Source organism: Salvia hispanica, chromosome 5 (genome assembly GCF_023119035.1).
Source record: "Salvia hispanica cultivar TCC Black 2014 chromosome 5, UniMelb_Shisp_WGS_1.0, whole genome shotgun sequence".
Classification (NCBI taxonomy): Eukaryota; Viridiplantae; Streptophyta; class Magnoliopsida; order Lamiales; family Lamiaceae; genus Salvia; species Salvia hispanica.
The window spans coordinates 2,252,858-2,280,302 of record NC_062969.1 but is presented as its reverse complement, the minus strand read 5'-3'; the positions used below and the strand labels follow the sequence as shown (position 1 = coordinate 2,280,302).

The window sequence follows — 27,445 nt, the reverse complement described above, 5'->3', positions numbered from 1 at the left end:
AGATTGTATCTCAGTAATATTGTCTAATAAATCGAACGACACAATAGTAGTTACGGCTTAACACATAAGTCAAGACTAATCTTTACATGACATTGTCTTGACCAAGAAAAAGGTTTTAATACTCACAAATCAATAACAATCGAATATTATTATGGTAAAGCGCTACATTACGTTTACATCACACAAGAATTAAATAAATAAATCAAGAATAGACACACACAGAATCTTAAAATCTGGATTTCCGACACTCAACAGAAGCTCCCTGAGGGAATCTGTTTGCATCTGTGCAGTAATTGTAGACCATGTGTGTCTGCTGAACCCATCTGAGCCTGTTTCTTGCCTTGCCGTCCAGCTCCTGAGCCGCGCACGGCGTTCCAGCCGCGCACGATTCGGTCTTGAAGTTCCTGTAGTACGCCGTGAATGGAGCGTGGGACCAGTCCGTCTTCACACGGCCGCCCTGGGTGGCCCAGTCGTCCGCGTTCCAAAGACTGCAGTATACCTTCATCGGCTGCTTCGTGGGGAAAGCCACCCCCGAGCTTCCGTGGTTGTTGAACACTCTGATAGGGCTGTTGTCCACCAGGAATCTGTAAAACGGATTTTTATAATTTGAATAGATTAGTTTTTATTTATTTGAGATGAGTTCTCTTGTTTGGTCTGTTATATAAAAAAATTTATTTATTAATTAATTACATGATCTTGTTGGGACTCCAGACGATGGAGTAGGTGTGGAAGGCGGCGGTGGGGTCGAACCAGAGATGGAACTGCTGCTCCTTGTCACCTTTTCCCTGCGAGTACACGTTTGTGTGGACGGTGTAGGGCTCGCCGGTGGAGTTCCCGAGAAATTCGAAGTCGATTTCGTCGTGGCCGGCGCCTAGAGATGACAACTGCATTTATTGTACACATAAGTTTAAGATGGGCACGACGCATGTTTTAATACACAATTGGTAAAATATGAGAGGTAATGTAAAAAAAAGTAGTGAATTTTTTTTTTCATGAATAAAAATAAGACTAATTTTGGTGACGAATTAAAATTAAAAAATATGACTATTTTTTGTGGACGAAGGATACTGATTAAGTCAATTAATATGAACGAGTACTGACGTAGAAAGTGGTGACGGTTCCGGCAGAGTTGCCCGGGACGAGTTTGATCTGCATGTCGAATCGGCCGAACAAGAACTCCTTCTTGGATTGGAAGCCGGAGCCGGATTGTTGGTCGAGCGAGAGTGAGAGGCCACGGCCGCCTTCAAGAATCTTGGCGCGGCCGTCGCCAAATGTGATATCGGTGTCGCGGTAGAAATCGGCGGCGGCGGAGGTGATGAGGACGAGAAGGGCTGAGAGGAATGCTAAGTTGGAGAGGAATGCCATTTTGTGTTTGATGATGAGAGTAGAATGAAGGGTCAAGTGTATATATAGTGGGAGATTGTTATGGATGAATGAGCTGGCCAATCAATAGAAAACACCAATAATTCGACGCGTAAATTGATTTACATGAATTCATCATTTTTATGATGAATTGTGATTTTGTTGGTGGACATATATACGATAATAAAGAATGGCATGATGTATCGATATTTTGTAGTATTGGATATACTTTTGTGACCTTATTCTATCGTGTTATTTCCTTTCTTTTTGTTCGATATAGTTCGATTGATTATGACTCATTATCATATAATTATCCATTTAAAATAAAGTTGTGAAATTATTTAATGGGAGGAGGTTGGCTATGACTCATTATTATATAATTATCCATGCAGAATTAAGTTATGAGATTCAGTCTCATGAATTAAACATAAGATATAATCTTTCAAAGTGAACGAACAATATATATATATCCATCTTGTCTAGTTTTTTTGTCTTTGTATTCTTGTCATAAATAAATGAGTTTGCATACTTCTTTTAATTTTTGGATCAAAAAGGTATATATGAGATGAGATGGGGCTTGAGAGAGTCGTTTTATTTAATAAATTCTCATGAAAAACTCAAATTCAAACGATCACTCTCACATAGTAATCAATCATAAAAAGTAAGACACAAATAAACAACCACAACAATCGAGCCAAGGAAAACAAAGGCCAAAGCAGAAGATAATTGTAAAAAACATGCCTTAATAATAATAATAATAATAATAATAATAATAATAATAATATAGTGGGTTTGGTGGTTTAAACTTAGTGGCAGCTTATGAATTGAAAATATAAGAGTAGTAATGATTTCATAGAAAATAGTCGGTGCGGAATCGACCGTCACTATTAGGATGCATTTCAATTCGTAATAGTACTATGATATATGAGGATAAGGTTCATTCTCTAGATCTTTCTAATAAGCTAGGTTTTTACTATTTGAATTTCTTAGAATCGGTTCCATATTTCCACATGCTTCTAAAATAATATACTAATAAATGACTTTATTTACTTGACATCTTTTTTTATTTTAATACTACTTCGATACATAATTTATTCATAGACTAGATTTCTTGCATATTACTACTCCCTCACGCTTTAAGAGTCCCGATTGATCAATGTTGGGCGTCTCACTTTAGGAGTCCCGATTGAGATAAATTAATAAAAAATGCATACAAAGTGTTAAAAGTGGATCCCAACATCGACTAAAACTAATAAAAAAATGTTAAAAGTGGGTCCTAATATCCACTATAACATTTATTTATTGGACACACAATTAAAAGTGGGTCCCAACATCCACTTCAATATTTATTTATTACACACTCAAACACTTTTTTCTTAAAACATGTGCCCGACTCAATCGGGTTTTCTAAAGCGGAACGGAGGGAGTAATAAATAACACTCTTTGTACCCATTTTAAAATGACATGATATTTCAAAATATCCATCTTGATTTTAGAAAAATAAGCCACAATACACAAATACATGTCGCTATCTGGCCATATACTGATATACACTCAAGTGGAAAGTGGAGTAGTTTTCAACGACAAAGAATCTTAAAAATTTCATATGTATTAAATTAAATTTGTTAGCATAAAGCAAATGTGGTCGTGCCGGAGTGGTTATCGGGCATGACTAGAAATAATGTGGGCTTTGCCCGCGCAGGTTCGAATCCTGCCGACCACGCTTTATTTTTTTTACTTTAACGATGGGTCGAGCGGGGTCGGCCATTCGCACCACTAGTTTGCGAATACTCGAGCTTTCTATTAATTTAATTTGTGAATGGTATGCAATGATTTAGAAGCAATTTTTTGACTTTAACGATGTGTCGATGGGTTGGGTTGAGCGGGGTCGGCCATTCGCACCACTAGTGGTTTGCGAATACTTGAGCTTTCTATTAATTTTAATTTGTAAATATAGTATCCAGTGATTGAGAAGCAAAAAGATAACAAAATCATTCAAACGTCTTGCTTCTCTAATTTTGAAATAAAATCACAATTTGATGATAATTATCATCTTTGTGTTAACTTCAAATTGAACATTTTCGATAATTAATTTATCTAAGTAACACCAAACCAACTTGGACTTAGTTCATCAATGTATCTTCTCTCAATAGTTGTTAATTTGGTCTTTGCCCAGCTTTAACATGTTCCTCAAACTTCCTATACATGTATGCTGCTCCGTTGAAGCACGGAAGAACCAACCACGAGCAGAATATAAACTTAATGTAGGGGCAGAGCGGAAGCCTGCAATATATATTAGTACTATTACATTTTACGAGAGTAAGCAAGACAGTCGTATTTATTGAAACAAACTCTATTCAAGTTTCATCGCAAAACCAATTGAATTTTCAACATGCGATCGATAAGTACTTACATGTGAATATTTCAACGATACATTACAATTTTTCTTCCTTTTTAAAAAAATTGTTAATTCTCTTATTTGTCGAAAAATTTACCATTGGAGGATCTTCGATAAGAAAAGCTCGAACAATGTTAGGAAGGAATGTATAATCCAGTAGGTCAGCCATTGCTGATTATCTAAGCTTGATGAAGTCTCCATTGCTCTCGCCGATGCATATCTATATATATAATTATTTGATCCATTAATAAATTTTATATGGAATCATGACCAAATTTGATGAATTTTTTTGAAGCAAAAGAAAAATTTCAAGATTTCTTACAATGGATATAAAAGCATAACTCCGGGCCTGCAACATTAAAAACAAACTAATTGAGTTAATATATAAAGAAGCGTCGACAAATTTTTGATCAAAATAAGAATTAAAATATCTAAAATAAACTACTTATAATATATAATCAAAAATTGAAATTCCGGACGTAGCCAGTGTAAAATTGCATCATAGAGAAATATGGTTAAACAAAATAACCAAGGATGAAAATAAACATAATAAGAGATGTACCCTGCAAATGTAAACCAATTTCTTGCAATGACTTTAAAAATATAATTCATCTCTTTTCTATAGGAAGAAGCTTTAATTATTTTCTCTTTATATATATTTCCTCGAAATTTATATATACGGCTTGAGTACTAGCCCAATGAAATAAATAAGGCCATCCATTTAATTAATAATGAATATTCTTGTAATAATTGAAAAGAATATTTTTATGATCAAGGGTAATATTAATGATACATTGTTTTATGTTCTTATAATCGGGCAAACACCCACACATATACATATAATATGCACATGGAGTACTAATTAATATTGAAGACGATAAATATGTGTTAAACACACACATAATTTAATATTTAACAATTCCATTTCATCTATAATATTTCAAAAAGAAATTCCGAATTTTTGGAATCTTAATTAAAATAAAGAATTAAATGTTTTTCATTCATTGAATTATATAACAAATTGTGTTAGTGACGCGTGCTCATCATCATTACAGCAATTCGTCAATTTTATTATTACTTTTGTCAATTAATTGAATTGTGGGAAAGTTTTCGTTGCAGTATTTTTATTGAAGAAAAAACTAATATTTGATTATTGCATTTCGTAATTATTCTCACCACCAACACTCAAATATTCGATTTAGCCAATTCTTAGCTTGGAAACATGTGCTGTTACTTTTCTTCCTTTATTTTCATGGATCAATAGTTATCTTCGTGTGTTAAATTGAACCGTTTTTTAAAGTAATAAGTAAATAATTTATGACTTTGTTAGATAGAAGAAAAGGTGAGTTTGATCTATGCTAATACAGCTAATAATTAGGACTATCTGTAGTTCTAAGCTAATAATAACCATTATTTTCTTGTTCATGCTGAAATTGGTAAATGTTACTATTATCGTTGAAGGATCTTCCAACACAAGAGCTCGAATAATGCAATGTAGGTGTAGATAATCCAATATGTCAACCATTTTTAAGCGAGATGGCATCTCTATTGCTCTCATTGATTCAAATCTATATCAATTTATTTAGTATTTTTTATAATACTAAATTATGGGACCGGAAAATAAGTATATTCTGGTCTCATAACATTTGAACGCTGTGAATTCAACCAGAAATTTACTATATGTTCGCAATCACCCCGCGAGACTAATTTTTGGCGAAGCCAAGTTTTTTCGATTCACAACTACGGTGCACAATGTGGAATTCATGATGGATATCTACATAAACATGCATCAACACCACAATATCGCCAGAAAAATTATTCTCGTTGGGGACAAATTACAAATTGGGAGTAAAATTATGATTTGATTCGCATGGTATGAAGTCATGTGATTGACCAAAAGTTAACAAAGAGTTTCTTACAACTTTTGTCAACATTAAATGTGTGTTCTTGATCTAATTTTGAAGAATTCTTTCGAATAACCCCAAAAAAATTGTCAGTTTACCGATGGAATTAGCGACGAAAATTTTTCGCTACGGATTACCGACACAATTACCGACAGACATTTCCGTCGCAAATTATTTTCCGTCGGTAATTTCAGTCGTTAAAAAATTTAATCGACGAGATATTTACCGACGGATTGTAGGGACATTTCCATCGGTAAAAAACTCGTCATTAAATTTTTACCGACGGAAAATACATTAATTAAAAAGGAAAAATATTAGCGACGAAAAATTCCGTCGCTAATTCGTAATTCCTTCGGTAAACCAACATTTTTTTATAGTGTTTGCACCCTTTTCTGTCTTTTTCTATCATTTATCAACAAACATATCAAAAATACCAAATGTATAACATATGCAATTTAAGAACATAATTTGCATGATTAACATTAAGTCGCAAGCATCGTGCGAATGTCAAGTCATTTAATAGAACAATGTGAGAGTCACTGTGAGTATGTGCTGGAGCCTACGAATTTAAAGCACTATGTGAATTTAATCGTGCGAATTTCAAGCAATGCTGGAGCGTGCGGATATCAAGTCACCGTGCCAAAAAATTGATTGTTCTTATATTCACATCATTGTAATCTTAAACGCGTGCTTCAATTCAACATCACATTTTCAAAGACATGAAAGTTAGAGAGATAAAACACATAGCGAGAATGTGGAGAGAAGAATTTATTTAATTTTTTGTGATTTATAGTTTAAACTTTCCAATTTAAAGAAATGATGAGATTTGAATTTTTGAGGGACCACCTCAAGATTTGATAGTACTATGAGAAATAAGTGTGGGCTGTGTGGCGGGTACGTTTGCCATTAGATCCTTGGCGAACGTACACGCCCACTATGTCGACATCGACCCTCATGTCACAGTAACATATGAAATCAGCTTTGATTATTCAGCAGTAAATATTAAATTCATTTCCACTAGTATATTTTTGGATGTTGAAAGTTACAGTGGTAGCAGGCCCAAGAAAAGAAGATGGAGGTGTGTATCCTTTTTCAATTAAACAAGAATTAGATCTCAATCTTGCCCACTTCTATTTTTGTTAGCTTATTTCAATAGAATTTTATGATGCAGAAGTCAGCTCCAAATGTTGCATATTTATTGGACGGAGGGAGTACAAGGTTGCGAGTTTGGATTAGAGCTTATGCATCTCAGTGCTGTTTTCACCACTCCAACCACTTTCCTCGTATACTCTTACATCTTCGTCTGGAGATGGTAGCCTATTGTCCAAGAGTTGTTGCACTAATAAGTACTCCATAAAAAAACTAATAAGTAGACAACTAGCTAATTAACAAGAATATATAAGAAAATTAATTAAGTAAAACACTAAGGTACTACATCAGTGAAACCACATTTTGTACAACCGGATTCATTTTTTTGGTAATAGGCAGAGAGAGTGTTTAAGAAGTGTTTTTTTTTTGGTACTAGGCAGTAGGCAGAGAGAGTGTTTAGTAGTTGTAGACTGCAGTTGTGTTTTTCAGGGAGTGTTTTTCTCTGCATCATCCACATATATTTATACTAGTTTCCACCGCCCTTTATTGGTTTGGACTGCCTATAATCATCATATCCTTAATTACAATTAATCTGTCACGCATGCAAATGAATTTACTATGTGTTAAAAATACACATAAATAAAGGAAAAGCTGTGTCCCACAAAATTGTTTTCGAGAAGATTGTCCTAAGTTGGAAAACTGAAAAGAAACTCTTACTGTGGAGACTAGGTTTTTAGGCTAAAGGATGGTGTCCAGAGTTTCTATTTTTACTTGAACTGTGAGTGAATTTGCAAAGCTATAGACAAAAATCAAGGATACTGAGTTTCATAGGAGTGAATTTTATCCCGTGGAAGATCCCATCTATATAAACCCAATTAAATATATTTCTACTTCCCTTAGTAATCTAATAAAATATTTTTCCTTTTCATATTTTTATATTATTTTTTAATTATTGAAAAAATATAGTAAAAATTATAGTGTAAGTTACTAGTACTATTTAAAGTGAGGAGAGAGGTTAAGGAACTAGAAAGAAATATAGCTATAGAAAATGAAAAAAATACTCCCCCCTTTCCAAAAAATAAGGATATTTGGGACGCTAGGAAAATTAATGAATAATTAGTAAAGTAAGAGAGATGAAGAATAATGTAGTTAAAATAGTGTTAGTGGATAGTAGGACCCATATTATTAGTATTTAATGGTGAGTTCTAGTGGTAAAAATTGTAAAGAAATTGATGTGTATAAGTAAAGAGTTTGGTAGGACTTTCCATATTGGAAAATAGATAATTTTATGGGACAGGCGAAAAAGGAAAATGTCTTTATTTTTATGGGACGGATAGAGTCATATAAAGTCAGAGAGCTGAAAAATAGAAAAGAGAAAAAATGTGATTCACTAAAATATTGTCATATAGCATAATTTAATTGATAAATATAACATTGCTAATTTTGCCCCTTAAACAATCTCAGATGGCTAATTTCAAGCATGGTGCAAATTTCAAGCACTGTGCAAATTTCGAGGATCATCATGCAAATTTCAAGCACTGTGCAAATTTCGAGTATCATGCAAATTTCATGTCACCACCGGGATTAAGTCGAGGAACTTGGTGTCGTGCCAAAGTCTGGGAAAAGTTTTGACAGGAAATATCAATATAAAACTATATTCTCTCCTCATTTTTTATTTTTTTTATTAATTGATTAATTATTTTAGAAATTAAAAATATTAACCGTATAAGATTATTGTTGCATTCTACAAACTAAGCCTTCCAAATCAAATTATACCCAATCACACCTAGATCCATTAACTAACAAGTAGAATATATAGCTCAATTTACATACTCATGCATTGGAGCATTGGTTTCATATGAGTATAATTTCTTGATACATGACTTTTAATTTAAAAACTACATGATTAATATGGGAAAATTGCATATATACAAATATACAATTATTTATAGTCGAAAAAAAATTGATAGCGTGGGTACATTACATGAGTATGAGCAAATATGTAAATGATGCTTGATTCGGGGTAGAAAATAGTCAATTCTTCATATATTCAAATTAACAAAAGGGAGAATGGAGATAGATGCGTTTATATAATGATAGACCAATTATTTTTGGAGAGTCGTCTTTGATACGATCTCATCCATTATAGTTGATTTTGATGTTTGATATGAGCATGCATTTGAGTAAATTTTTAATAATATGGTATGATGTCGAGTTTATTGAGGTTGGAAGTAAAAAGATCTTAAAAAATGGATACAAGATGACGATAAATTGTAGCGTAACAAGGTCGAGAGCACCACATGAGTCGTGTGCGAGCAAGCATACAAGTGCGGCATTGGCGACAATGACGGACACAGTAAGAGGGAGGGGAGGGCTTAAGCACATGCCAACAAAAAAATTTCTTCCTTTTTTCTACTTCAAATTTTTTTGAAAATTTCTAAAGCAAGCTTCAGCCCGTGCCCTTGAAGATTAAATCTACAAAAATTTAATGGTAGAGATACGTTTGTATTTAACACTTATAGCAATTTTGATGCAGCTATAGAATATATAACTTGCTTAGCCATCAAGTCCATTCACTAGGGTACTAGTATAAATAGATGCTCATAGTAGTGAGTAAGCACAAAAAAAAATAAAAAAATACACAACTCTAAACATTTTCTTCCAACAAAACAAAAACATGAGTCTTCTTGTTTCAGTAGCAGAGAATTGGGTGAAACTCATCTGGTATACCTCTTCTCTTTTTTATGTATTGTGTGTGCATGTTTTCATTTTCTTAATTGTTGAATTTTTAGAAAAAATTGAAAATTTATGTGTTAGTGGATAGTAGGACCCACATTATTAGTATTTAATGGTGGATTCTAGTGATACAAATTGTAAATAAATTGATGTTCATAAGTAAAGAGTTTGGTAGGACTTTCCATAAATGGAAAATAGATACTTTTATAGGACAGACGAGAAAGGAAAATGTCTTTATTTTTATAGGACGGATAGAGTAATATAAAGTCAGAGAGCTGAAAAATAGAAAAGAGAAAAATGTGATTCCTCATTTAGCATAATTTAGTTGAAAAATATAACATTGCTAATTTTGCCCCTTAAACGATCTTAGATGGCTAATTTCAAGCACTGTGCATATTTCAAGCACCGTGCGAATTTCGAGTATCATGCAAATTTCATGTCACCACCGGGATTAAGTCGAGGAACTCGATGTCGTGCCAAAGTCTGGTAAGAATTTGCCAGGAAATATCAATATAAAACTATATATATTCTCTCCTCATTTTTTAATTTTTTTATTAATTGATTAATTATTTTGAATTTAAAAATATTAACCATATAAAATTATTGTTGCATTCTACAAACTAAGCCTTCTCAAATTATACTCAATCACACTTAGATCCATTAACTAACAAGTAGAATATATAGCAAAATTTACATACACATGCATTGGAGTATTGATTTCATATGAGTATAATTTCTTGATACATGACTTTTAATTTAAAAACTACATGATTAATATGGGAAAATTACATATGTACAAATATACAATTATTTATAGTCGACTCCAGCTCCGTCGTCGCCGATCCAGCTCCGTTGTCATCGCTCACTGTGCTCGATCCACGCTGGTGCCTCGGGTGTCCTTACGGTTGAAATTGGAGGGGTAAATTTCTTGTTCATTCAAGCTTCAATATCGTTGTTGTGCAACTCAATTTTGAAGTAACATTTTGTTTAAGTTTTATAAAATCCTTAGTTGGAGATTCAATACAATAATGACTTCTAAAATGTCGCCACTTTTTTTAATTGAACTTAGCGAATTTAGTTCGTTCTTTGTGAATTATTGCTTTTGATTTAAGGAGTCCATCATTTAGTTTCTATCCCCAAGAACAGCCCTAGAATGATTTGCTCTTTTTTGGACTATGTATGCTTTAATGCAATCATTGTAATGTACATCTCATGAACATTAGTTTTTCCATTAGGAAAAGTTTACTCATTCCTTCCTCATATCCGGTCAATTTGGAGTTCCAATGAAAATGAAAATTGATTGTCTTTGATACGATCTCATCAATTATAGTTGATTTTGATGTTTGATATGAGCATGCATTTGAGTAAATTTTTTATAATATGGTATGATGTCGAGTTTATTGAGGTTGGAAGTAAAAAGATCTTAAAAAATGGATACAAGATGACGAGAAATCGTAGCGTAACAAGGTCGAGAGCACCACATGAGTCGTGTGCGAGCAAGCATTGTTGCATTACAAGTGGGCATTGGCGAATTGGTAGGACATTGATGGCCGCACGAGTCACGACTCGTGCTTGGCCGGAGGTTTCCCACGCGAGTCGTGTAGGCGTGTGATCATCAGAGGTGGCACAACCCTAGCTAAGTCCACTCAAATTTCTTCCCCAAAATATACACACACTTTTGATCTAATTTCTACACAAATTAATTGTTTAATCAATATTCAAAATATTAAAATTCATTAAATTATACTCCCTCCGTTCCTTGTTAATAGAAGCATTTTCTTCGGCACGGAGTTTAAGAATAGTGTGTTAAGTGGTTAATGAATATAGCAACAGAGAATAAAATAAAGTAAGAGAGACGAAGAGAGAATAAAGTAAGAGAGGTGGTTACTTTTTGCCAAAAATAGAACGACTCAATTAACTTTGAACTCCCAAAGAAGTAAAAAGACTATTAATATGGAACGGAGGGAGTGCTGTTAAGTACTCCCTCCGTCCCGGAGTATTAGACTCACTTCTTTTGGGCACATGATTTAAGGAATTGATATTTAAATAGTTAAAATGGAGAGAGTAAAGTATGAGAGAGGGAAAAAGTAGGAGAGAGAAGAGAGAAAAAAGTAGGTGGAGAATAAAATAAGATAGATGCTTTTTGCTAAAAAAGGAAATGAGTCTAATATGTTGGGACATCCCAAAAAGGAAAGTTGGTCTAATACCTTGGGACGGAGGGAGTAGTATTGTTCAAGTTGGTGAGGTAACACAAACGGAAAACAAATAAAAATTCATCCTAAAAAAGAAATGAGTTAACTTGATTCAATTGCAAACAATAAAGATTAAAGTATATTTTAAGTTCAAATAAAAAAGAATTGCCCATGTTCAAATTCAAGAGATGGTATAACTTCAAATTTCCTAGTTAAGGATAGAATTGAAATGGATAAAATCTTAGATTCAACATTATAAGGTGTCAAGCAACAACTCAAACTTGAAGCGGCGTTAATTAAGAAGCTCACATTCTTCAAAAACATACAAAATCAAACTTTAATGTTAATAAGTAATGAATATTCTTGCAATAATTGAAACAAATATTGTTATCAAAGTTGCTACACTGTATTTTTATTCTAGTAAAGCTGTGAAGACGTGTTCAATATCAGTTGAATTTTATTTCACACACTGTGTATGTGCATATATACAATATGTATTTAAGTTCACGTGTTGGACAAATATTTTCTTGTTAGAATATAAATGCAGTGTAATTCGTTTCAATTATTGCAAGAGTATTCCTAATTAATTCAAATTGAAGGCCTTATTTAATTCAATGGACTAATACTCTAGTATTGTGTATAAAACAATACTCTTGATTTTAACCACTGTCTCGGAAACCAACATCCTCACCAAGGTAAACATCGATGCCAAATACTACAAACAAACTAGATAATTATAAGAGCAAACTTTTTTTTATGCGAATTTTGTCAAGATATCAATTTTGGTCAGTGACATTTGAAAATATCTTTAAGGTCCATAAACTTCAATATAATATCGTTTAAACTATTTTTTCACTGTTTCAAACTTTTTTGGACAAAAATACCTTCAAACTCATAAAAGGCATTTCAATCTATTTATTCTCATTTCTTTATTAAAATATTTAATTTATCTCTCTTATTTATAAACAAGACGCCTATATTATTGAATTGTCGTAATCATCACTTGCATGTGGACTGTGGATTATGTGAAAATGGCGGGTTTAGGAAACAAACTCGTGAAATCAATCATATTTAAGAAGGTCATCGAAAAACATCATCGTTGTTGACCTGCGGTGCCCCTTGCTGGCAATGGATGGCGGAAAAACTGCATTGAACTAACTACGACCATTAAGGGTTGAGGCAGAGCTATCGCACCGTGGGATTGGCGAAAACTCTGAAGGAAAAATTAAATAGACTTTTTTCGACCCTTGTGGGCCGATGGTGGGGTTGGTCGATCTACCAACCCGACCTGGAACCGTCATTGATATGTAGATACAATTAATATATTTTGTACACATTTCAACAATGATACGTACTACTATAATTTTGGCTAAACAAGAACACCTCTCAAGGATAGATTTGGATGTACTACAAAATACATGACTTCATATTATTACCCTTTAGTACCATGATGCACATTTAATGCCAAAATATGTTTTCATAAATGCATCAAGATTTTCAATATACTACTACTACTATATCATTTTCCAATTCTTATTGCCCCTTCAAACAGTTATACTTTTTCTAATTATTTTCAGATTAAAATACAAAGATAAATAATGAAAGATCTCTACTACCAAAAAAAAGGAATGGATGGTTTTGGAACCGTTGACAGAATTTGGATTGCATTTGTCGGGTACGTACTTCTTCTCTTTCTATGCCCATGTAATGTAATCTTTGAAGGCATATTTTTGTAGCCATTGTCTATATAATTTTGAGTATACTATTTTTTTAACATTCCGCTCTCCTAGGGTACAATAAATGCGGCAACTGCTACCAAACGGACTCGAAGAAATGAACAAGGCTAGGGTTTCATTTAAAGAATTTTGACCAAGAGATTTAAAAGAACTATCAGAGTATTTAAAGCAACAACTTAGCCTAAAAGCTTGAATGAGAAAGAGAAAGGGGTATTATAAATAACGATCAAATTCTCAAGAGTACGACATAATATTTAAGATAAAATCACAAGAAAAAGTCTAAGGCCTCAAATCGAAGGAAAGATGTAAATATTCAAAAACGACGAACTCTAAGGTGCATCAAAACTCAGTGAAAAACGACCAAGAGAAAGAATAGCCATGTATGAAGACACAACTATGCTTGAAGTTCATAACATCCATCTTAATTAATTATCATGCTCAACACCCGCCACCGCTCGTCGTCATTCAACCTGCACATAAGGAAAACACATGCAGGGGCTGAGTATTTTGAAATACTCAGTGAGCTCGTTGCCAAAACATTTTATAAGTTATGCCACCCTTACCAAGTGAACTCGAGTTTTACAATTTATCAAATAAAATATCATCGAGTATCACAAAATATTTTCATAGATTGGCCAATCAAATATCTCCCAATTTCTCATCAAAATCCACAATCATATCCATGGTGCGACGAAAGTGTGGCCACACTTTTCGCCCACGAGACCGGCCGACTAGGACGGCTCACGATCCCCTCGTGTACACAGCCTGGTAGGGTTTGCGGCCCGTACTCAGACCCGAATTCGTATAACATATCCAAAACCTTGGCCCAATGGAGCGAACTCACAAACTAGGCTTCAGGCACAATATCAAAATAAAACAAATATAGGCATGGCATAACAGTTAAACCACCCTTATAACACTAATCAATATTTTGCAAGAAGTAAAAGAGTTTAAGAATAAAGCCCACCCCGACTGCTTAGATTTCAAGTAAGTTTCTCTTTTCCTTTATCTGACTTTGCAACCGGGGTTTCACCTTTTAAATCACATAGGTACATACAAATCAAATTCACAATTCAAAACCTAATTCATGCATGTCTCGACGTTTTTCCCTTTTCCCAACGACTTAACTTAATATGACCAAACATAAACATGTTCACTATATATAATTTACTCGCATATCAACTCTAGATCTAACATCAACATATATCGCACATGAGTATTTTGCCAACACACAACACACACACACTCGACACACACGCACATCACACACACATCATGCATACATATTTTCTATATCCCTTTTATCCCACTTTCGCTCAATTAACATGCATGAAGGTTCAAGAATACCGATTAATCGGTTAGAAAGAAAAGGATTCGAGTAGAAGAAGAAGATAATTATAAGAATACCTTTTTGAGAAAAACGATCGGTAGAAAGTAAGTAAAGACTTGGTTCTTCGAAAATTCTTGGATCAAACTTCAATTTCTTCTCAAAGGATGAAGGATTAATGGAGTAAAGTAGGAGAACATTGAGAGAGTGTGAAAGAGGGGGAGGGGCGAAAAATACATGGGGCTAGGGTTAGGTTTTGGCTCCTTATTTATAGAGTCCAATAAGATCTTTAGGTAAATAAATAGAATATTTGGTAAGATCTTATTCTTCACAATTAAATAAATAAATATTGTGAAGTAGGGAGGAAGAATTAACAAAAATAGAATAGGGTATCAAGACATGAAATTTTCGAAATATATGGCTCCCAATTACCCAAGATTTCGTTTTGGTATATTTTACGGAGTAGAATAAAATATCACGGAGCAAAATAAATAAATATAAAAAGGAATCCTCCCACTTGGAGAATGAAACTAGGCGTGTACTATGCTTTAATTAAGGCATGTGATTTTTTTATATTAACTAGAATAGGGTAAGGCAAGATCTCTTGAGGTATGGAAAGATTTGGTAGAATATTTAAATTCTAGGTATGGAAAGAAATCAAATAAGAGGTCAAATATAATAAAACAATTCCTTTCCTTCTACATGTGATTTTCGAAAATCACAAAGAAATAGTGCCTAGTATTTATGGAAATTTTCTCTAATATTCTCACTCACCCTTAATCAAATAATTCATCTCATAAATTAATTAATCACATATGCCACATCATAATAGTCAACAAATTTGACTTTTCAAACTTCTCAATCAAATAAACTCATGTAATAAATTCACTTATCAAATAATTCACATCTTCCACGTCATCGATAATAAATTTTAGGGATCTAAAATTAGGGTTCTAAATTCCGGGATGTTACAATTTTGATGAAGCCAACAAACAATGCTGTTTTGTTATAGTATGAAAAGACTATAGCTGCAGATTATTTGTAACAATTGTTAGTTAATTTGTTGATGGCTTTCTTGATTTTCAAAAGCATAACTTTAATAGAATATAAATCTCATATTTATATATTGTCTTTATAATAGAATGTGAGTGTAATGAGTTAGTTGAAGATGAGGTCTATTTACCAAAATGGTAAAAAAAAGTAAAGTGGACAATATTTCGCGTACGGACCGAAATGGCAAATGTGGATAGCATTTCACAGACGAATGGAGTATAAAATTACTAAAAATCTTTTATGAATGAGCATGATCATATGAAAGCCCACTCAACTAATGGGCTTCATATTGGGCCAAGATGAGGCCCAATAATAGCTGGATTTTGTGTGTTTTTGCGCCGTGTGTGCTTGAGTGGGAGCTGTTTCCTGTTAGTTTCAGCTCTGGATTTTGAAATTCGCGGTTATGGTAATTTGATCGAACAGTTGGTAGGTGTAAATGAGTTCATAATTAATGGAGCTTGCTTATGGGTTAAGCTAGATTTATTGATAAGTAGGCTTGAAAGATTACTTTTTTTTTTGTCTTTCTAATCATTTTCTTTGTATTAAGCTTTGTTATAGTGATGTTTATGATTTGAGAGAAACCCGTATTCCATTGTTTAAAACACATCCATAGAGATGAATGCAGCCCAAGCATCCTACAATCAAGTCATAAGTTAAGACAAGAACCCTTTGGCCAATTCTCAACTTGTGCAATGACTCAAACTCACCTGAAGAATCAAAAAGGCTTTATCTGCAACGTACTTCTGTTGGGGCGTTGCGCCTCTTTGTTGGAGCTTGCCCGGGTGCAGGCACAGCCGCGCCTTTTGATATGATTTCTTCACTTGGGAGGATTCGATTATGCTTGCTAAGGGCACCGGTAACCAGCCACTGTTTGGCCATAAGATCTGAGTGGCAAGCAAAGAGAGTTACATATTTGGTGTAATCCAACATTTACATCATCTGGATTTCTTTATATTAAAAGATCATCTCACATGATGCAGTGAAGAAAGCAGAAGTCTAATGTCAGCATCCTTGCCACTTGACCATAATCTGATCTTCTCATCCAGAATATCCATTTCTGTTTGTACCTGCTTCGTTCAGAGATAGTTAGTCGACTGTCATAAGTTGAAGCGAAAGATCCAAGGCGAGTTATGAGATCACAATGCCATTCCAACCAAGGCCTCAACTATGATGTAATCACTCACGTGTTACTATCAATAACTAGTTTTATGTATGATTGCAGTAGAACTAAAGCTTTATTCCATGCATTCGAGTTGTTGTTCGTCTTCTACTATTTCCCACCTGACCTGCTGCTTATCCTGCAAATGAACAAACAGAAATAACTATCACAATCATATGATGATCCTCAGCAATAACAATGATCAACATGATGATCCATAACAATACCAATGATCCGAAACTGTCTGTGTGTCCCTCAGAAACTTGATGTCCACTCAAAACATCTGCAAAAACGCACAATCAACATCCAATCAACAGAATCAGTCGGTGGTCCAATAATTGTTTTACTTGATCAATTTTAAAACCTATGCAGATTATATTAACTCATGAACACGCTGATGCTGTTCTTGGTGTGGATGATATACGTGTTGTGCAACCTTTTAGTCCAACAAATGACATTAACCCTACTCCCGTCTACCTTACTCAAGATTCAATGGAAAGGTATACTGCACGTCGAAAGAATTTTTGCCCATACTTACAGTGGTAAAATTGTATTAATACTTTTCATTGCCATATCTTATAACTTGACTAGCAAGCTTAAGCAGTAAGACGATTTCATTACATCATTATGATTTGTAAAGTGATACCAATTGGAGTACACATACACTTTTTTTTTTACGTAAAATAGCTGTTTGATATTTAGTTTCCCTGTGGCATTAGTGGATCAGTCTGCAGATATCTTATGCATACATATCTTAGACTATAAACCTTGACATTTATATATTATGTGTTTATAATTTATTATAGTTAAAAGCAAACTGTAAATTGAAAATCTTGCTACCAATGTATTTGCAATATTCTATGCTACATAATTTATTGTTTTTTAACAGCATTGCAGTGAAATTCCCTTACTTGGTTCAGAAAAAGCTAAAGCCTGGCATGGAAATATATAGAGAGTGATTTGACAAAGCCATTCATGGCATCTGGATTGCAGTTTGTTCCTCTCCCAGTTAGTTATATCTTATTCCTTTTACCGACAAGTGTATTGTTTTTTCTGAATATAGTTCTTATGCCTTACTTGTATACTCAAGTTTTTCTGCTCTTTATAGGTGATGCATGGTGAAGACTATGTGTGCTTAGGTTTTCTCTTTGGCGAAAGATATAAAGTAGCTTATATATCAGATGTTTCACGCTTTCTTCCATCTACAAAAAACTGTAAGCACTCACTTTCTATTTGTTACTGTCGATCCAGCCTGGCCAATCTATTATCCAGCAGATATTTGTTACGTATAGAATGTATATCATCATTAATTAGAAGCATGGTAAAGAATAAGAAATCAACTGGTATATCTTATGAAAGCAAATGGTCTAATGAAGTGTTTGAACAGATTTAATTATCAAATGGTCTAATGGTAAGACTTAATTAAAGGGTCTAATGACAAGATTTAGTCAAATGGTCTAGTGATAAGATTTAATCAAATGGTCTAATGATAAGATTTAATTAATAAACCCATCAGTATTCTCTTAAATCTTAGTATTCCTTGTGTCTATCTTGTGAATCTTGTGATACGATTTCTTTAAACGTGTTGAATAACTTCCAAGTTAAGAGAAAATAAATCAAATGGTCTGATCTTGTAACCGGTAGTTGTGATTTATATGCTGTTGTGCTGCGTGACAAAGAAACACATTTTGATTAGCCTGAAGTTAACGGCCATGCACTTGTGCATAAGTCCAAACCTTCTTACAAATACACCCCTGTTTTTGTAGATATTTCAAAAGATGGTGGTCAACAGTTAGATCTTCTTATCTTGGACACTTTGTATAAGGTAAGCTGCTGCACCTAAGATCCTTATACATTCATATTTATAGTACCACTTAGTTCATGAAGAATTTTGCTTAAAATCAGTTCTAGTTCTCGTAATACTTTTTCTTTGATTTGGTAGATAAATTGAAGAGTGCTTATTCTGAAAATGCAGAGAGCTTTCCGTTTTGGATGTGTTTTCCTATATTAGTAAAACTTCTTTATTACTTTCCAGTTATTGCCTTTTTGAAAATCCTTTTGATTTGAATCAGTTGATATGTTTTATTGCAATTCGACCCTTTTTTTGTGTTTTTTTGAAGGAAGGTCGAATAAACTGCTTGGATGAGAATGACCGTGGAGACTTTCTTGGTTTAACTGAATATACTTGATCTTCTAGCAGCATGCACTGAGTTTGAAACTCCAGTTTGTAAACTCAATACCAATTTTTTTTTCAAAATTTCAGTACACATATACAACTGTGATCAAATTACGATATCCTTTTCCTACTTTAAAACACTTGGATAAAGGTAGCCTTCTTGCAGCTTTAATAATAAATCTATTACTACTCATTTATTTATTTTTCTTTCTCCAAATTATTGTTATAATATAAAAAAAAAAAGAGAAAAACTGGCCAAGAAATAGATCAGAATGAGATATCGATATTATATTGTTATAGAGGCTATGATGATAATAATTAATAAGTAGGTTGACAACAAGTAAATACCCGGGCTGCCGAAGAAGCCGCCAGCCTGGTTCGAGGTGGAGGGGTTGGGTCGGGTGGCTATGGAATAATAAGAGCAGCTGATTTCATGGTGTGATTTGGGAGAAGATTTGAAATGAGCGGTGTGTAATAAAAGTACACCAAGATCTGAATCGCGCCAGCAGCTACACCAACTGCATTTCCAACCTACACCAAAATATAGTCATGTACTCATTTATAAGATCAATCCATAATTCACACTGGAATGATTCATTGTTATTTAATGAACTTACCACAATGTAAAGGTTGAGATTAATAAGGCGGCCATATATTACCCAATCGATCCCATTCAATAAACCAGCAAAGCAGACCCAAAATGGAATGAGCTCGGTGTTTTGGGTAATCATAACTTGTCTCTGTTATTAGTTGACATGTCAAATGCTGATAGCGCTAGCATAACTCAACGTAAAGATGCAAAAACTCAACGTAAAGATGAAAAAATATACCAGGGCTGTCATCGGAGACAGATACATGATCGCCATAGAAATGGAACTGACAGTCCCTAAGACGATGGATCGAATGGCCAACGTATGAATGCCAACGAAGGCAACTAGAGCTATCATTCCAAAACCAGCAAGCTCCAAAATGAGAATAGCAGATATGATGCCCTGATTGCATAAAATTTATCAAAATTGATTTTGATAACAATCACGTAAATACAATACTACAATACTAACAACATTATTATACTTACCCTATTCTCCTGGTTTGTGTACCAGAAGAAGACGGCCAGGTACATCACCGACGGTGTAAAACCAAATGCATTTAAGCTGGTCAACAAAATACCGCTGAGGGTGTGCACCATTGTTGCACCATAAAGCATCCCGAACATGAAGTTCTGCACTGAGGCTAGGAACAGATATGGGCGCAGTAGCCCTGTTCCTCCATTTTGCCGGATTTTCCAACAGATCATCCTATTGTAAAAAACTAGTTAAAAACTCAGCTAGAACGTGATTAGTTTTTTCTTAGTCTAATCATTTAACTGCTAATCTTAATTAAACGACATAATCTGAATCTACTTCCTTATTAATTAGAGGCAGAGAAAGAAGTAATTACGCTGGAGAGATGATCAGCACTGTTGATAGAACATAGCCTACATCAAACGAATTAGTGCTCGCATTAATTTCATGAAGAAGAAAATAATATGCTAGCAAATGTTCCTAAATCCGATTAAGATTTAAATCAGTAGAGTTCCAGCAAAAAAAACAATATGCTGGCAAATTCCATGAAATAAAAATGCCGAAAGTGTAAACGAAATAACTCATAATGAAATGTTCCAAAATTTTGGTTAATTCCAACAAGAAATAACAATTTGTTTACTCTAATGAGTACCTTGAGATTGTGAATCAAACAATCGTGATGCAAAAATCACGATGCAAAACAAATAGATTGTCACGGAAAGAAGCGTCAAACTTAAAATGGTAAACCTACTCACATTTTCAGAAAACACGCCAATACAAAACAAATCGATGAAGAAACTAAAAGTTCACGCTCAGTTCTGGAGCGATGGAAAGATGCATGAACCTAAAATGGAAACACAGGTCTCCATGCTTAAAATTACAAAAGAAAAGGATGAAATACAAACCAATAATCCCCGTGTTGGTGAATTTCTACCTTAAGGTTTTACTTTAATTTCTCAATAAATATCTGCAATTTAATTATCTCTCAATCTATTTACTGAATTCCTATCTTACTATAACCTTTAGGATTGTGATCAAATAACAACTCTAAATATTGTACAAACTCAAAACTATGATCTGTTGATATTGAAAAATGTCAACAGATCAAAAAAAAACATCAATAGGAAAATGTCAACAAAATTTCAACGGTAGTCGATGATTAATGCTGTGTTGATATTGTGTTGATACTGTGTGGAAATTAAAATCTTTAAATTTTACACTGTATTGATATTGTATTCAAACTGTGTTAACAAGTTTTGAGTTTGTACAATATATAAGTTTGCATTTTATCACTACTCATAACCTCTATCTGCAATTTAATTAACTCTTATGAGGGCATGTTTGATAAGGTAGTAATGCATAGATATAGATAGTTATATGAGTATTTCCAAGCGTTTGGTATACTAGTTAACCTAACATGTGAGTCCGTGTTTTTTCTCTATGGCCCATTCGAGCCCGAAGATTTTTTCTAAAATAATACCGATATGTATCTCACACATGTGGTGAGATACAAATCTGCCTCAATTTATTTACATAGAAAAGAAAAAGAATTCTCCTTCGTGCCCTTGCGTCAATATCTTCCAGAAGTCCACTGCATACTCTTCCTTCAAATCTCATGAATAATTAAATCAAAAGTTCACTAGCAAAATTTCCATTCGGTAGGTGCTTATTTATTACTATCAATCTTTTTCTTTTTTTTTATTAATTATGAAATTTTTTGTGAGTAATTCAATTTGTTGCCACTTGTGATGATTTATGTTGATTAATATTGATTTGGAACAAAAATATTTTCTCATGGGTTTTTGAAAAGCTCTGTTTGTAGCTTTAATCAACGGTAGGCTTAAAGAGCTTTGTTTATGAAGAATTAATAATGGCTTGCTTTTCTATGTAAATATAATGTTTTTTACCATTCAAAGAAGAATGGAGTAGTATTTTACTGCTTTAAGTTTAGAACCGCCGAGAAATGACGATGGAGAAATGGAGAGGGAATTGTAATGTTTGTTTTTTTAAGCATGTCAACTAAGGTATAGCTAAAAACAATTTAGCAAATAAGTAGATTTGTATAAGGTCAAATAAGTCACTGCATATTTAATTTTGATTTCATAACATTTATATCAAACAAAGTGGACTTATAAGAAAAGAAGTAACTAAGGTATCAAACGCGTGATATTAAAATCAAATCGTATCCTAACTTGGTCCTAACTCCTGATAATTTACTAACCATCTTCATTTTTTTTTCAATTTTTTAAAATTATACAATTTCTACATTAAGAAACTTTTGAACAACATAACACTACTAATGTGGAATTAGTGTAACACTACTAAAAAACAAGCTAATTACCGAGGAATTTACGGGCGAAGGAAATTAAAGGAGTGAGGGCGAGAGCTTCAATAGACTCCTCTTCTATTTCTAAAATAAAACTATGCTAAGTACGCAATCAATTCATTCCTTATGATATAACCTCAGGATTGATAGCATTTCCCTAAATAATTCATTCAAATAAATTAGTTTTTCGGGATTGATATAGCAGAATGTGACACTATGATACATCAGTTGACATATTTGCTTATTTTAAGGTTATTGAAATAACAAAAGACATTTAAGTGAGTGTCGTAGAATTAAAAAAGTGAGCATAGGGAATTAAAAAAAAAAATAGAGATATATACGATGACAATTTTTTTAAAGCAGCATTTGTTAGTATTGGGTAGGCATGTTAATTTTTATTGGGCCTTTTTTTGGAGCTTTTTGGATATTCTAATTCTAATATAAATAAAATTAAATTCTTATATTAATTATTTTATTTTTGTAAAATATATTTCTATTTTGCTTAACTTACAAAAATTAAAATTTGAATTATATTTTATTTATTTCGATAGTACTAAAAATTATTTATTTCGGTCGTACTAAGTTTTTGTTCTTGTTTATGAATATCTATGTTTTGTTGAACTATTTATTTAATCAAATTATATGTTTTTTTTCCCTTTTGGTCCTTAGTCGCACATTTTCCTTTATTTGCATATCTTATTCTAACTAACACATACTATTTGATCTTTAGTTGTACATCTCCCTCTTTGTCATTTGTTTAATTTTATTTTACTCCGTTCATATCGTAAATTGAAATTGTCGAATTTGCAATGTTTCATTTAGAGTTCGGATTTGCAATGTGTCATTTAGAGTGAGTTGGGAGGAGTGTATTTCTATTTTGTTATTATTTATAATATTTTTAATTATTTATAGCGTTCTGAATACTTTATTGTAATTAACACGCATTCTTTATCTATAAATATCAGTATATTCTCTTTACATCTCTCCTTTTCAATCTACTTACCTTAAAATTTATCTTCATATTTGAAAATCTTATGTGAGGCTGACTGTATAGAGATCTATAAAAAGGAGAAGCAAAGAGTGTACGAGGAATTGGATAAATTACCCGGGAAGGTCAGCCTTAGTGCTGATAGATGGGCTACTAATGGAGGCTCAGAGTATCTATGCTTGATAGCACATTACATTGATGATTCTTGGGAACTAAAGAAGAAAATTTTGAACTTTTTGTCTGTTGATACTTCTCAAGCAGAAGACATGCTCTCAGAATTGATCATGACGAGTCTTAGAAATTGGGATATCGACAGAAAGTTATTCTCATTGACTATTGATAATCGTCTCACATACGACAAAATTGTGTGTAGAATCAGAGACCAACTCTGTCAGCATAGGTTCCTCATGTGTGAAGGACAATTATTTGATGTAAGATGTGCAGGAAGTACCGTGAAGTTATTGGTCCAAGATGTCCTGGAAACTTCACGTGAGATAACCAACAAAGTTCGTGAAACTATACAGTACATTAAAGGTTCTCGTGCAACACAAGAAAAATTCGATGAGATAGTACAGTTAGTTGGCATCAATGGGCAGAAATGGCTGTCTACTGATAATCCATTTCAGTGGAACTCGACGTATGTGATGCTTGAGGCTGCTTTAGAGTACAAAGAAGCCTTCCCTCAGTTGCAAGAACATGACCCTGACTTTTCTATGTGTCCTTCTGGCATAGATTGGGACAGAATGAGGGGCATTACGAGCATCTTGAAGTTCTTTCATGAAGTCTCTAATGTCTTTGTTGGTCGCAAACATGTCACTGCAAATTCTTATTTTGCTGAGATTTGTGACATTCATTTACAGTTGATCGAATGGTGCCAGAAGTCAGATGATTTTATCAGCTCTTTGGCATTGAAATTGAAATCAAAATTTGATGAGTATTGGAAGAAATGCAGCTTGATTATGGCTATTGCAGCCATCTTGGATCCACGATTCAAGATGAAACTGGTGGAGTACTATTATCCCCAAATCTATGGTGATAGTGCTCCTGATTGCATAGACATTGTTTCAAATTGCATGAAAGCTCTTTACAGTGGTCATGCTATCTATTCACCTTTAGCTGCTCACGGTCAAAATTCATCTTCTGAAAGTAATGGTAGTGCTGTTAAGGACAGACTTAGTGGGTTCGACAGATATCTCCATGAAACCTCAGTTAGCCAAAACACAAAATCAGACTTAGACAAGTATCTAGAGGAACCACTTTTCCCTCGTAGTGCTGATTTTAGTATATTAAACTGGTGGAAAGTTCATGAGCCAAGATATCCTGTGCTTTCCATGATGGCCCGCAACATATTGGGGATTCCAATATCAAAAGTTGCACTGGAATCCCTATTCGATACTGGAGATAGAGCCCTCGACCATTCTTGGGGTGCTGAGAAGTCTGATACTCTGCAAGCTTTGATGTGTTCTCAAGATTGGATGCGCAACGAAGTGGAAGGTAGATGCCTTATACCATATTTTTGATTTGTAATATTATGCACTTTCTGCTCACGTACTCTGCATTTTGTAGCAACAGATCCCAAACCTCCCGTCTTTGCCTTGCACAGCGATGCAAATTAGCAAACTTCTGGTATGGTCCTTTATACTACATGTTCCAGCTATGTATTAAAGGTGAATTTGTTTTCAGTATTTTTATTCTTGTTATTTTGAAAATTGCACAGTGCAGATCTTCAACTAGTTTTCGGGCAATGGATGATGGTGACCTCTCATCCAGGTGTTAGATACAAAACTAGTCTTCTCGCGTATTTATTTTTGCCGCCTGTTTCAATGGCGAGAAGAAAGGATAACATTAATGGAGAAGTGGTATTCATGTATATAATGAGGGATTCTTTGTGTTTCAGCTATATTTAACTCATCTGAAGATGTATCTGATATGCAAGGTACTGCTACATACCGGATTTTTGTCGGAGTTCAATATGCAGGGCGATATAGCAAAAGTTCATATTTGTTCATATGCTTTAGCTTTGAATAGGATCTGTTAAGATAAGGTGGTCCAAACTTTTTACCATTTTTCCAATCATTTATCCTAATGTTGCTGGAAAATCTGAAGTTCTGACTGACGATATCCCATTGAGCTTAACGTAGAGGTTTATTTTTACATTCCTTTGTCAGTTTCTAAATGTGTATTTAACCTCTTTGTTTAGAGCAATGGCGGGATACTAGTTTACTCGTTCTTACAATTTGTACATTTCAACAAGAGTAAAGGCCAAATATGGTCCCTAACATATGGTCGTTTTATCAATTTGGTCCTTAAATTCGGACCTGAATCGGTCCTCACTTAACGGTTCTGTTAAAAAATAGACGGTCAACTACAATTTGACTATATTAACTTAATAATGATAATTAATTATGTCTAATTATAATTTTTAATTTCTATTAGAAAAACTTGGAAAAAAACGTAAAAAATACAAATACAACACTGAATAAATTAAACACACAGACTGGAAAATGGGACTTTCAATTTCTCCTTCCCAAAGAAATTATGCTCCGATGCCCGCCTCAATCCCTCCGCCGCCGCAACCCTCGCCGCCTCAAAACCCGCCGAAACCCATGCCGCCTCAAAACCCTCCTGTACGAGCTCCGGCTCGTAAAGGTGAAATTTTTATCTCCGTTTTTTATTTTTTATTGTTTAGGGTTGGGGTTGTGAGAAATGTGTGATTTTTTATTGATTAGGGTTAGGTCTGATTTTATAGGAATATTTTGGGGGAAGAGAGAAAGAATGAAGAATGAGAGAAAGAATGAAGAAAGGAGAATGAGAATGAAGAGAACGAAGACGTTCCTTTTTGTGTGTTTTACACAATTATATTTTTATTTTTCTGAAATAATTTAAGATATTAATTAAAAATGGTTAATTTCGGTCAAAACATGATTAAATAATTTTGACCGTCAATTTTTTAACGGTTCTGTTAAGTAGGACCGATTCGGGTCTGAATTTATTTGTGAGGGATCAAATAATCATAAAGATAATGTTAAGGATCAAATTGATAAAACGGCCATATGTTAGAGACCATATTTGGCCTTTACTCTTTCAACAATCAATTGTTCGAGCTTCGTGCTCCTTTGAGTCAATAATCAGCCCTAGTTGTTACATACATGTTTTAAACCTAACAAACACATTTGTAAAAGCCTCACAGCTTCTTCATGGAGATATGCATACAGTGCTCGATCACCTACTACAACATCAGAGACAGTGAAAAGGTGAGTGCATATAACCCCACCCCATGGATGCTTAAGAATTATTGGAGGTGGGCATGGGCACCCAAAGAAGGTGCAATATTAGTGTGACCTTTCCACTCCATTGTTTTCTTGTCTGCTTTCGTTTCCACGTACCTTTCGTTGCTTCCTTATTTATGTTAATACAAGCACTATGATTGTGCACAACTGGGAGAGCCCACCACTCTAAACCTCTAAATACATACACTTTGGTTATGGAGATGTTACTCAAGCAAGGTGGAAAGTGGGGACTCCTTTTCTTTTGCATTAATTGAAACTTGGTGGTTTTTCCATCTTTTGCTATGGGGAAAAATCCTTTTTGTGCTTAGCATAACTGTCTATCCCTATTATGACATTTTTGTTAGTGCTTTCTTTGTAGGGTTATGATTGTGTATTAAGAATTTGGCTTGACCATTTTTAAGATTCTAATTTTGTCAATCCTGGTTTTATATTTATATCACCTGAAAAAAGTGTGATTTGGTTCTTGGTTATGACCCAAAAGATGTGAATGAAAGTGTTTATTTAAGTAGGTTATACCAATAAGAATATCCTAGAATTAGCTCTTAGTATGATGTGAAAAAAGTGTGATTTGGTTCTTGGTTATACCAATAAGAATTTCCGAGAATTGCACAACTAGTAAAGTTGAGAAAGAGAATGGGTTATTAC

General features: G+C 33.8%; 3 protein-coding genes and 1 non-coding gene across 5 annotated transcripts; 2 read left to right on the top strand and 2 right to left on the bottom strand.

The window, feature by feature from the left end:
- Positions 1 to 121: 121 nt before the first annotated feature.
- Positions 122 to 1,371, bottom strand: LOC125186416 (xyloglucan endotransglucosylase protein 1-like). The gene is made up of 3 exons (XM_048082776.1): positions 1,102 to 1,371; positions 691 to 884; positions 122 to 584 (listed from the first exon to the last, which is right to left on the bottom strand). Exons 1-3 carry the CDS (start codon positions 1,363 to 1,365, stop codon positions 227 to 229), a joined length of 816 nt encoding a protein of 271 aa, XP_047938733.1. The 5' UTR covers positions 1,366 to 1,371; the 3' UTR covers positions 122 to 226.
- A 1,632-nt stretch (positions 1,372 to 3,003) lies between these two features.
- Positions 3,004 to 3,085, top strand: TRNAS-AGA. The gene has a single exon. It is a non-coding gene; the product is annotated as a tRNA-Ser (tRNA).
- Positions 3,086 to 16,468: 13,383 nt separating this feature from the next.
- LOC125186707 (bidirectional sugar transporter SWEET4-like) lies at positions 16,469 to 20,085 on the bottom strand. 2 transcript variants are annotated; one of them, XR_007170489.1, is made up of 6 exons: positions 19,750 to 19,869; positions 19,481 to 19,663; positions 17,184 to 17,239; positions 16,982 to 17,095; positions 16,769 to 16,864; positions 16,469 to 16,681 (listed from the first exon to the last, which is right to left on the bottom strand). XR_007170489.1 is itself a non-coding variant. In XM_048083136.1 (3 exons), exons 1-3 carry the CDS (start codon positions 20,077 to 20,079, stop codon positions 19,538 to 19,540), a joined length of 366 nt encoding a protein of 121 aa, XP_047939093.1. In that variant the 5' UTR covers positions 20,080 to 20,085; the 3' UTR covers positions 19,396 to 19,537. The 2 variants fall into 2 exon arrangements, 1 of the variants encoding a protein (XP_047939093.1); XM_048083136.1 differs by lacking the exons at positions 16,469 to 16,681; positions 16,769 to 16,864; positions 16,982 to 17,095; positions 17,184 to 17,239 and adding an exon at positions 19,963 to 20,085 and having other exon boundaries at positions 19,396 to 19,663; positions 19,750 to 19,872.
- Positions 20,086 to 20,985: 900 nt separating this feature from the next.
- Positions 20,986 to 25,666, top strand: LOC125188238 (zinc finger BED domain-containing protein RICESLEEPER 1-like). Its single transcript, XM_048084999.1, has 4 exons — positions 20,986 to 21,057; positions 23,564 to 25,004; positions 25,077 to 25,136; positions 25,228 to 25,666. Exons 1-3 carry the CDS (start codon positions 20,986 to 20,988, stop codon positions 25,124 to 25,126), a joined length of 1,563 nt encoding a protein of 520 aa, XP_047940956.1. The 3' UTR covers positions 25,127 to 25,136; positions 25,228 to 25,666.
- Positions 25,667 to 27,445: the final 1,779 nt, after the last annotated feature.

Bases quoted from the DNA above. Each gene is read 5' to 3' on its own strand.
- LOC125186416 (XM_048082776.1), bottom strand. From the start codon at position 1,365: ATGGCATTCCTCTCCAACTTAGCATTCCTCTCAGCCCTTCTCGTCCTC. The intron at 885-1,101 runs GTCAGTACTCGT...CAATAAATGCAG, and splicing joins GAACCGTCACCACTTTCTAC to TTGTCATCTCTAGGCGCCGG. The intron at 585-690 runs GTAATTAATTAA...TCCGTTTTACAG, and splicing joins TGGAGTCCCAACAAGATCAT to ATTCCTGGTGGACAACAGCC.
- LOC125186707 (XM_048083136.1), bottom strand. From the start codon at position 20,079: ATGATAGCTCTAGTTGCCTTCGTTGGCATTCATACGTTGGCCATTCGA. The intron at 19,873-19,962 runs GTATATTTTTTC...AACTAATAACAG, and splicing joins TGTCTCCGATGACAGCCCTG to AGACAAGTTATGATTACCCA. The intron at 19,664-19,749 runs GTAAGTTCATTA...ATTTTGGTGTAG, and splicing joins ATCTCAACCTTTACATTGTG to GTTGGAAATGCAGTTGGTGT.
- LOC125188238 (XM_048084999.1), top strand. From the start codon at position 20,986: ATGAAGAAACTAAAAGTTCACGCTCAGTTCTGGAGCGATGGAAAGATG. The intron at 21,058-23,563 runs GTCTCCATGCTT...ATCTTATGTGAG, and splicing joins AACCTAAAATGGAAACACAG to GCTGACTGTATAGAGATCTA. The intron at 25,005-25,076 runs GTAGATGCCTTA...TGCATTTTGTAG, and splicing joins GATGCGCAACGAAGTGGAAG to CAACAGATCCCAAACCTCCC.